Here is an 11,264-nt window from a genome sequence, read left to right on the forward strand (position 1 = left end):
ATCTCCTAGGGGAGGAATTCAAGCTGTGAAAAGGTGGCCTGCCCAGGCCCTTCTGCAGGTGAGCATCACCAGGACACAACCTTCTTAACCCCTGCGCAGGGGCCTTCCCGCTCTTTCTCAGTCAAAACTGAAATTTCTGGCAGTGCTGAGACACATGTCCCTAACATTGTGCTCTTTTTCACAGAATAAAAACTGAGTCTAAGAAGAAACACAGTACTCGATTAAAAAAAAAATACCTGGCATTTAAGCACAAAGCCCCAAAACAAGGCGTGGTCTCCCGGGTACTGGAAGTACTCCGAAATCCGCAAAGTCTCATTCGTGGTTCAGAAAACAGAATAGAACAACTTTCTCTGCTCCCTCCTCTCCTCTCCTCTCCTCTCCCCGCCCTCACCCGCTCGCTCCGTGCAGTAGCTGTTCTTGGCAGATGCCCAAAGCGGCACCCGGTGATTCCACGGTACATTGTGTACATTTGCATCCATTTAACCAGCTATTTACAGCCGCCCTTTACCGCCACCTGTAAGAGGCAACGCCGTAATGACACTAAGTGGCGGGGCCGGGAAGCGGGGGCCCCGTGATGTTCTACACTTCAAGAGCAGGAATCTGTGAAGGGCTGGCACTTGGAGAAACCAGGAGACGGCTGGGGACATCACACGTACTGGGCGGGAGGCGACAGGAGGAGGCGCGCCAGACGGAGGGTCCTTCCTCGGGAGCTCCACTCGTTGGCTTTTCCGTTACCACCACCGCGAGGAGGGACCTGCCGGGCCTTCCGCGCGGCTTATTTCCTGCCTGATAAAGAGCCCGCTGCCATTTGGATTTGCTGAAGCTCTGAATCACTCGAGACGAGACGCCTGATGGTCCCGAGGAGGGTGGGGACGCAGCGCGCTAGGGTGGGAGCCGCAGTCCGGCGGCATCCGGGCTGGATGTCACCCCCTGGCGCCTGGGAAACCTGCTCGCGGATGTGATGCTGCAACGCGGGGACACCTGCGCTCCCGTGCGTGCCGCACTCGTGCAGCTCCGGGTGGCAAACGGGATGAAGTGGGGGCGAGGGCGAGAGGAAGTTGAGGCGCTGGAGTATCAGGAACGCTGCCTTAGCTTGCCCGGCTCTTTGGAGGCTGTCCCGAGGAGCCGGGGCGGGGAGGGGAGGGCTGCTGCGGCTGGCGAACACTGAACGCGGACTTCCAAGGGGTCCCTGGCATAGTTGGAGGTCGAGCGTTCTGAGCCCTCCCCACCCCCAAGGGTGGCTACCCGGAGGTCCCAAGTGCCGCGAGGAGCGCTCTCGGAGCGCACCCAGCCTCGCAGAAGCAAAAGCTAAACCCGTGATGGGCCGGGGGACTGGCGGGGTGGGGCGCAGAGCCAGCGCGGACCGGGAGCGCCTTTCGTTTTAAGGAGCCTTACTTCTGGGAAGGGACAGGGAACTGTCAATCAGCGAGGGAGGGAGCGCACCGGCGCTGGGTGATGTCAGCGGATCAGCTGCTCGATAACAAAGAGGGGGTATTACAGGAGAAAGTTGCAGCGGCGGCGGCGGCGGCCACGGCAGCACCCCGGAGCCTGGGAGGCAAGGGGGCAAGTGGGCGAAGGGAGGAGGGACGGCTGCCGACGGAGCAGCTTAAGGCCAAGGAATTGAAAGGGCTGTAGGGGGAGGCAGTGCGAGCCAGCCCCGACTGCTCCTCCTCTTCCTCCTCCTCCAAACTCGCAGGGTTCAGCCCCAGCGCTCGCTCAGCCGCCGCGAGCACCCGGAGGGACGCAAGGCAGCCGCGCGGCCCCGAGCTGGGCAGGGTCCCCAGCCGCCATGGATAGCGACGATGAGATGGTGGAAGAGGCGGTGGAAGGTACAAGCATCTCTGTGGGGCCCTGGGAGGAGGCGCCGGAGGGGGCACGGGACGCGGAAGGAGTGGCGGGCTGCGACCGGCGCGGCTCCGGGCCCCCAGCGGCCGCCACTGTCCCCTACGCGGGTGGCCGGGTTCGCTCAGGGGCCGGACGGCCACGGCCACGCCACTGGGAGCGCGCAGGGAGCGGCAGGGCGCAGGCCGGGAACGGGGCTCAGCTGGGTCGGGGTCCCCGGGGGGTCAGGAGAGGGGCACGGCTGCTCCATCCTGCCCGGCCACCGCCTGCATCCGCCCTAGGAGTTGCAAAACCTGCCCCGCACTCCGGCCTTCCCCTTTTCGGGGATGGGAGATGGAGGTGCGCAGGAGGACAGACCACCCCCCCGCCCCCGCTCCCCCGCCGCCGCTAGCGATCTCGGCGGAGCAATCCCGAGCCCCTCTCCCGGCGCCAGCCCTTTCGTTCGGCTTGCCGCTGCGACCCGCGGTGACCGCGGTCGCGTCCGGGTCCGTCCCCCGGCGCAGCGCACAGGGCTGGACCAGGCACGTGGCAGCCGCGGCTCGCGCGGTCGCTCCTCCGAAAAGATGAAATCATTGCAGGGCCGGGGATAAGGCTCCCAACCCGGGGCTTGAACGCACGCCGACCTGGCCTTCGCTGCCCCGGAGCGCGTCGGCCAAACCGCCCCTCCCCCTTCCTGCTTCCCCGGCGGGTGCCGCCGCCGCCACGCTGTGCAGGCGCCCCGCAAGCCCGGACCCAAATTGCTGGGTGACACTTAACTTTCTGAATTCCATGCAGTTGGCTGTGGGTGATATCACCGCCTCTGTGTCGTGTTTCTCCGCCCCTTCGCTTCCAGTGCCCCTCCCCCGACTTTTCTCGCCACTTTGTTTTGCTGAGTTTCTCCACCTCTTTTTTTTTTTTTTTTGGCTAGTTCTAAAAAAACGAGGTGGGGACGTTATACAATCTAGTTGTTTGTATCATGAGACGTTATGATTTTGTAACAGTGAATACTGGAAAATACACGTTAGCGTTACTTATTTCTATGATTCTACCCTGGACAGTACGTCGTGATGTTTTGCAGTGTTTCGTGGTATTATTCCAGAATATTTTAACCAAACAGCTAAGTAAACATTTTTTAGCTTTTGGTTGAATCTGCTTTCTATCTAATTTGTATTAACAAGTTCTTAGAAATGGTAAAGAAAGACAAAGTGACAAGGCTTACAGATGCATGAGAATGCAGTTACTGCTACTTTGGGAGGAAAAAAAATCCATTTTTATATCAACATAATTGACTCCGTTTGCAATGCTCCCAAGGTCTTAGGGAGAGATTAAGTTGAATAATATTTTTGAATTCTCTAAAATCTGTCTTCATGTAACTGTTGAAACTTATTTCTTTATCGTGCTTCAAGGAGTGTTGGTTTTGTAAATTGACAATGCCCTGAACTATTTCTAAGTAAAGCCAATGCTGGGATTTCCTGGGGCCCAAAGACGTTGATTGGTAATCTTCTTTAAACTTAAATTATTGACTACGTGTGCCTTCATGTTATGAAAGATAATTGAAAAATGCTACTCTCAAATTGTTAGGACTTGCTCTCATTCTTCAAAGTTTACTTAGACTCGTAAAAATAATGCAAACCCTTGATCCCAGGCAGTGCTCCCAAGGTTAAACTACCTTACCCTTTGAAGCTGTTTGGAAACCTAAGGCTCAGTTGTCCACAGTCCCAGGCTCCTTGCAGAATGTGAACAAGCAGCTTTAGAAATACATGGATGCTTTTGAGATTGCTTAATGGGTAGAAGCAGAGAAACTTCTTTATATAAGCAAGGAAGTTTCTGTTATATAGAGTGTGAGGGTATGTTCATATACATTATTATCCAAAGTCAGAATATACTTGAGAAGGGTCACTATTTAATACTTAGGCTGGCACAACTGGCTTAAACCTTGAATGTCTGGAGGAATCCAGGACACATGGTTACTCAGTAATACCAACAGTAAACAAAGTAACGCAGAGTCTTTAAGTCCTTAGAGGCACACAAGGCGCAGACTCACACAGTGTCTAGAGCATGCATGTGTAAAAGCAGGCTTTTTCCCAGCCATTCTTGGCCTTTTAAAGTGCTGTCTGTAATAGTGTCAAGATCTAACACATGCATGGGGGACTGGTAAAAGGCTAGTCTGAGCATCTTGGTGTTGAAGTACCAGCTAACCTACTTCTGTCCATATACAGAGCGTGTGTTCTCTGCAGTTTCATTGTCTTAGCTATCATTATTGCTGTAATTATTTAGTTCTTACTATGTGCAGGCTCTGTGCTAAGTATTTCACACACACGTTATGCATTCAGTCTCATGATGTGAGTACTCATATTATCCTAATTTTACAGAGGAGGAAGCCAAGGCTTAGAGAAGTTAAGAACTGATCCAAGGACCCTCAGCCATGCAGGGGACAGGCTTGGACCCCAGTGTGTGTGTGAATTGCTCAGTCATGTCTGACTCTTGGCAACACCCCCCCCCCCCGCCCCCGCCCCAAATTGTAGCCTGCCAGCCTCCTCTGTCCATGGAGTTCTCCAGGCAAGAATACTGGAGTGGATTGCCATTCGCTTCTCCAGTAGTCTCCCTACACCCTTCTTATTTTTTATTTCTTAATGAGCCAGTCACATATAGGAAACAGTTGGTAGCTGAGTTTGAAAGCAACCATTAAATGCTGTGTCAGTGTCATTCTTTATCAGTGTCCCTCTTTAGAGGCTGGTTCTGAAAGAGTTCAGTGACTCTCAGAAAAAAATATATTTGGGGAAAGAGAATTTAACTTATAGCCTCTGCTACCGACATCCTTTTCCTTCCTCCTTAGAAATTTACTCTGGGGAAGAAACTGGTCCCTTCAGGACTTAAGTTTGAGTGTTGATTGTCACATCATGTATCTTTTGGTTACCTCTCTGTTAGGGTGGAACTGCAGCTTGGTTGGCGTTCTAAGCTCTGGTGGAGGAATCCCTGAGGGCAGGTGGGTGGAGGGGAGGGAGTTTCTGTTTTTGATGTTGGCTGGGCTTCCTTGGGAGGGCAGCCCTGGGCCTCAGCAGGCCTGCAAACATCACCTGAGCTCCCGCTGTGGTTTTTATTCTTTTATATTATTATTATTTTAAAGGTTTTCTTGGCTGCCCTGCACAGCATGTGGGAATCTTAGTTCCTACAAGGGATCGAATCCATGCCCTTGGCATTGGAAGCACAGAGTCTCAACCACTGGATGGCCAAGGAAGTCCCCTTGCAGTGGTTTTTTTTCTTTGAGGCTCATTGGTTCAGCGAAGGGTGATGTTTAACTTTGGGAATAGAAGTTTTTATTACATCTATTTCTTTGCCTACCAGTAGACACAGAGATGAATACAAGGTTTTCCCTAATGTAATTTGAAATAAATATATCATATCTAATCAGATGAGTGATGGTGGTTGAGAGGAAGTGGAAATTGCATACAGCTTGTGGAAGTAGTTGGGGAAGGAATTCCTGGAAGAGTTGGCGTGGAATTGAGTCCAGTTGAGAGAGGTACTTTGCGAGAAAAGAGAGGTGTGGAATGAAACAACAATTCACAGGGAAAAAGAAAACAAATGACCAATAAGCATTTGAAAAGAAACAACTTCACTAAATAAATACAAATGCAAATGCTGAGATAAAGGTTTTCTCTAATTAGGTTGGCAAAATTCAATAAGACTAATATCATCCTGCAAAGAAGGGGACATTCTTACGTATGATTCATTAGTATCATCAAGGAATTTCAGCTAATCAAAGGTTAACCCAGGTACATCAAAACATAAAAAAGGAAAAGAAAAAAAAGGGGGAGAGTGGAATTATTGCAGGCACATTCAGAGACAAACTGCTGGCTTCTACTATAACAGAGGGTCGAGGAGGAGAAAAGTGGAGGGTAACACAGGGAATGGAGTCTTGTCACAGGCCAGACCGTGAAGTGTCCTAGAGGCTCTTTAGAGCTCAGAGTGGAAGGATGGGGGCTCTGCTCTGGGAGGATGAACAGGCAGTGGGGAGCAGGTGAGGTGATCATCTAGAAGGCTCTTTGAAGTAGAAGTTATGAGGGCAGGAAAAATCAGACAGCCCTGGAAACATAAAGGCGACATGGAGGAAGAAAAAAAGGGGAAAGAGCAGCATCACTAGAACGAAGAAGCCAGAATGAAAACAAGAATCTCCATGTTTCACTGCCCCAGTCCCCTCAAATAGTAAGAGGACTTTTTTTCCCCTTAAAATATTTTTATTTATTTTTAATTGATTGATGATTGCCTTATAATATTGGTTTGATTTATGCCATACATCAAAATGAATTAGCCATAGGTGTACACATATCCCTTCCATCTTAAACCTCCCTCCCACCTCCCACCCTTTCGCACCCGTCTAGGTCATGACAGAGCCCAGGTTTGAGTTCCCTGAGTCATACAGCGAATTTCTATTTGCTGTCTATCTTACATATGTTAATGTATATGCTTCCATGCTCTGTGTGTGTGCTTAGTCACTCAGTCGTGTCATGGACTGTAGCCTGCCAGGCTCCTCTGTCCATGGAATTCTCCAGGCAAGAATATTGCAGTGGGTTGCCATGCCCTCTTTCAGGGGATTTTCCCGATCCAGGGATTGAACCCAGGTCTTCCACATTGCTGGTGGATTCTTTACCGTCTGAGCCACCATGGGAAGCCCCATGCTTCCATGCTACTCTCTCTCAAATATTAAGAGTATTTTTACTGTCCTCCTAATTACTTATCCTACCTGTCTCTAATACGACTGCTGATGCTCTGAACTTAGGAAGAATACAGGCGAGGTGTTCTGGTAACACCCTTTGTATGTGGGCTTCACATTAAAACTATTAACCCTCACAACTAATAACTGAGCTCTTGCAAAGGATGACTTTCAAAAATCAAACTGTGTTTTTAACCACAAGCATAAGTGCTTCATCATGAAGGCACATTCTTGCACTAAACAGAATAAGTTTGCCTTTTTTATGATTATTACCTTTTTAAAAATAATTCTGTTCTACAAAACCAACAATGCATGTAAGGGTCTCTGGTTCTGAGAGGAACACACACACATTCTCTCAGACACACACACACTCAGATCTCCTGTGAGTAAGCCTGAGGCTGTACGCAGCAGAGTGTCTGATCCAGAGGGAATTTCCTCTGCTGAGAAGAACCATCACTGCACAAAATACAGCCCTCGCTCTCATCAGGTTCAGGAAAAAAACAGGAGGGAACCCAAGGGGAAAAAAAAATTGAACTTCTGTCTGTTCAGTAGATAATGATCTTGAGAGCAAAGTGAAAAAGTAGATTTGTGAGACGGTTCTTTTTTTTCCCCTTTCTCTAACTTCTGTCAATATTTGAACACCGTGCCGCAGACAGATGTACGACACAAGAGCTGGGGCAGCTCTCCCAACACACGACCGTCATTCGAGTGGGTTTTCCTTGTTTGGGTCTGGCCCTCAACCTCTGTGGAGTGGGAACTGGCCTGGAAGGCTGTTGGCTGACTTGGCACATTGCACAGGCTGACCTCGATCTGAGCGGGCAGGACTGGTGTTGCTCTTTGCGTTGGTAACACGTGGAAGAGGCAGGCATTTGCCGTCAGGATATGCTGGTGCTGTGAGAACTCTCTGAACTCTGAAGGCCTCTTCCATTTCTCTGCCTGGGACCTGAGATCACCTCTCTTTAGAGGTCACTTATCCTGCCATCAGCAGGAAAGGATACCCTGCCAGTTTGCTCTTATCCTAGGATTGAAAGAGTGGGGGAAGGTGTTCTTAGCCTCCATTAGCTCATTCAGGGTAGCTGTTAATGTGTTTCTTGGGCAATAGGGATGACTTTCTCAGCTGTAAGACTGGAATTTGAGGGATGGTTGTGAGGTTTAATTTAGATAATAGGAAATTACATAACTCAGTGCCTGATGCATAGTAGGTAGACAGATGTTTTTTTCTTCTCTGTGGTTCAGTCTCCCTCTCCATTAAATTGACTTACTGGCAAAATAAATATTACATGATCTTATTGTCCAAATGGCTTTGGAACAAGAGTTGTACCAGAAGCTCCGGTAGCACTAGTCGGTAGGAGATGTGAGGTCATAGCAACCCAGTCTCTTCTCTTCCTGACATTTCTTTTCTTGGAAAGTGTCTTAGCTGTTATTGTTTTGGTTGTGGGTGTTGTTTTAAATATAAAGTTCTGCTGCCAGAAACACCACCCCAGGCTATTAAATATTCAGGATGGAAGTCTTGAATGATCATAAGCCGTATTAACTTTTAGCTCCTTTTCATTGATCCTGGTCATTGATCACATCCTGGTCATTGATCACATCATCCTGCTTTTGGAAGGATGAGAAGAGAACAGACAAGCCAACCAGAGGACCCTGCTGTGATCTGATAGAAGGCGATTTCAGAGATTTCTCGCAGCATACAACCTGAACACCTGTGGAAAGGCAGTAAAGGGTCACCCATCCCAGCCTTCTTCCTAGACACGTGGTGTCACCAGAAAAACAGCCAACATTCAGCAGCCCCTCTGTTCCTTTCTCCCTAGAGACTAAGAAGGTGATGGGACTTCTCTCCACTGGCCTGTACAGAGACAAGCATCCTTCATGGAGCAGGGTTGATATTACCGCTTTCATCTCAGTAGGATTCAGGATTGTCCCTCAAGTGTTTTTATTGTGTTCTGTGATGCTTCCCATTTTCTCCAGTATCTAAATGCCGCTGCTGAGGGTGTACCTGTGGTGTTTTGCTCGGAAATAGGGCAGGACCGTTGCAACTGAGGAAAGGTGGGAATGAATTCACATTGCGTTTCTTTTCCCCTTAGGGTTCATATTTATCATAATACTTCTCTTGATCCAAAGTAGAATAGGGACTTCCCCAGTGGTCCAGTGACTCTGTGCTCCCAATACAGGGGGCCCAGGTTTGATCCTTGGTCAGGGAACTATTACTAGATCCCACATGCTACAGCTAAGACCCGGCATGGCCAAATAAATTTTTTAAATATTTAAAAAAAAAAAAAAGAGGCAGAATCACTAATTTCATCAAACATTAGATTTATAAAGTCTGAAATATGTGAACTGTTTTCTATGGAGAAAGCATTTTCAACAGATTAGTAGGTACTTCAATATAAGGCTAAAATGGTTATTCTGATAGTTATACCTAAATCAGAAGTGGGATGCTACATTCATAGGAATGCTAACAGCTAAATTTAATTTGATCTGAGCAACATTTCATTAGAAAAAGCTTTTAACTATACACTGAGTGGGTTTTTTATGAAAAAAGAAAAAGACTTAATTTATTTCAATGAGAAAAATGTCATCAGTAGATATTTAGGAAATAATTGTCCAAATTATTTCATATGATTCAAGTGTCATTGAATCATGTCACATACAGTTTTTGGTTTTTGAGCAAGGAAGCAAATGTGGTCTAGTTCCCTCCTAACCATTAACTTCCTGGCCCTTGGTGAAAAAAAATTGTGTTAAGAGAAAAGGATCCTTATTGACTGTGATTTATTTAAGTAGCCATGTTTTCTTGTGATATATTCTAGGTAATTCATTCTATACAGAATGAGATATAGCAATAAAACAGTCTTTGTTCATTTGTATTTTATGTTTATGTAGTCAATAATACAAATAAACAGGTTTTTTGTTCTTCATAAGAGTGCTTGCTTACTATCCCTTCTAAGGGATGATACTGTTTTACCACTTTAGAAGAAATTATTTTAGGAGAGTAAAGCATTCATTGTGGTGTTGTGGTCTGTGTTCCTTTTTTTTTTTTTTTTTTTATGTCTGTGAGCCATCTGGAAGCCATATTTAAGTGTTTAATGTCCCTGCATTGCACAGTATTTAATTATTTTATACCTTTTCATCCATGACTCAGGTCATTAACCCAGGAAAAAGTCAGCAGATTAACTGCTGCCTTTATTTTCAACCCAACTCTGCAAAATTAGCTCAGCAAAATGACTGGGGAGACACCAAGGAGGTGACTCCTGGGTTTTGTGAAATACGTAGATAATAATAAGAAACCTAAATGTTGACTGGAAACATAAATATTAAAATATACCAGTTGGTGACGTGAGAAGAACCAGCAATTTAAAGATCCCAGTGTAATCATGGCTACTGATGTTCAAAATCACTGCTTAAATGGTCATGTGGATACTTCTGGCTACATTTAAAGTACAAACCCTCTGAACCCAATGGGCAGAAGGTATATGACAAGGTTATTACTGAACATTGAAAGCTGAAAGGTTTTTATAAAGTAAAACAGTAAGTTCAAGCTTAGAAGGACTCTGAGTTTGTGTGTTTGTACAATGAGGTGCGGACGTTAGGGCAGTTGTAGAGAGAGGTGGGTCGAGCTCTTGTTGTCAGAAGGTAACAAAGAGCAGGGGGGTTTTCAGAGTGTGCCTGGCCAGCAGAGCTCCACATCAGACCGCATCAGTTCAGTTTAGTCACTCAGTCGTGTCTGACTCTTTGCAGCCCCATGAACTGCAGCACGCCAGGCCTCCCTGTCCATCACCAACTCCCAGAGTCCACCCAAACCCATGTCCACTGAGTCGGTGATGCCATCCAACCATCTCATCCTCTGTCATCCTCTTCTCCTCCTGCCCTTAATCCCTCCCAGCATCAGAGTCTTTTCCAATGAGTCAACTCTTTGCATCAGGTGGCCAAAGCCTTAGAGTTTCAGCTTCAACATCAGTCCTTCCAGTGAACACCCAGAACTGATCTCCTTTAGGATGGATTGATTGGATCTCCTTGCAATCCAAGGGACTCTCAAGAGTCTTCTCCAACACCACAGTTCAAAAGCATCAATTCTTCTGCTTTCAGCTTTCTTTATGGTCCAACTGTCACATCCATACATGACCACTGGAAAAACCATAGCCATATAATGATGTATAAAATTGTATTGTGCTTGGTTCTAGAACCACATCACATATTGTCAAGACAGTGTGCCATCTCAACCACATTTCGGTTAAGCGTGACCTGTCAGGGGCATTAATTCCAAACCTGAGGAGTACCATGTGGTTTGGTACTAAGTCAATTGAAACTCACACTGCAGATGTTATTATTGAGAATAACTTTCAGTCCCTAGTAAAATATGAGTGTGGCTTGGGTTCCTATTCTTACATGCGTCTAAGGTGCTCTATCGTGGACCCGTCCTTTTGAAAGAGTATTTGAGTGGAACTGATGCAGGCAGAGAAAGCTTGGCATTCGCCCTTCCCTGAGCAAGGAAGGGACCCCCAGGCTGCTCAGGGCACTTGCTGGCAGCATCTAAGCACAGACCTGAGGGTGGGGGAGCATGGAAGACGTTAAGGTTTGCCTTGTGTTTCCCTTTCCCCAGGGCACCTGGACGACGATGGATTGCCTCACGGCTTCTGCACAGTCACCTACTCCTCCACGGACAGATTTGAGGGCAACTTCATTCACGGAGAAAAGAACGGACGGGGCAAGTTCTTCTTCTTTGATGGCAGGTAGC

The 11,264-nt window shown here is 47.4% G+C and overlaps 1 protein-coding gene across 2 annotated transcripts in view; it reads left to right on the top strand.

Annotated features, from left to right (window-relative positions):
* The first annotated feature begins 540 nt into the window (after positions 1 to 540).
* The window catches only part of SETD7 (SET domain containing 7, histone lysine methyltransferase), a 55,386-nt gene continuing 44,662 nt past the window's right edge, over positions 541 to 11,264 (top strand). Inside the window, exons 1-3 of one of the 2 annotated variants that reach the window (XM_055550521.1) lie at positions 541 to 991; positions 1,697 to 1,829; positions 11,130 to 11,259. In XM_055550521.1, coding sequence (XP_055406496.1) covers positions 962 to 991; positions 1,697 to 1,829; positions 11,130 to 11,259 — 293 coding nt within the window. In that variant the 5' untranslated portion in view covers positions 541 to 961. Of the gene's footprint in view, positions 992 to 1,019; positions 1,556 to 1,696; positions 1,830 to 11,129; positions 11,260 to 11,264 lie in introns of those variants that run through there. The other variant, XM_055550522.1, reaches the window with a different exon arrangement.

The sequence above is a fragment of the Bubalus kerabau genome, chromosome 16 (assembly GCF_029407905.1).
Source record: "Bubalus kerabau isolate K-KA32 ecotype Philippines breed swamp buffalo chromosome 16, PCC_UOA_SB_1v2, whole genome shotgun sequence".
NCBI lineage: Eukaryota > Metazoa > Chordata > Mammalia > Artiodactyla > Bovidae > Bubalus > Bubalus kerabau.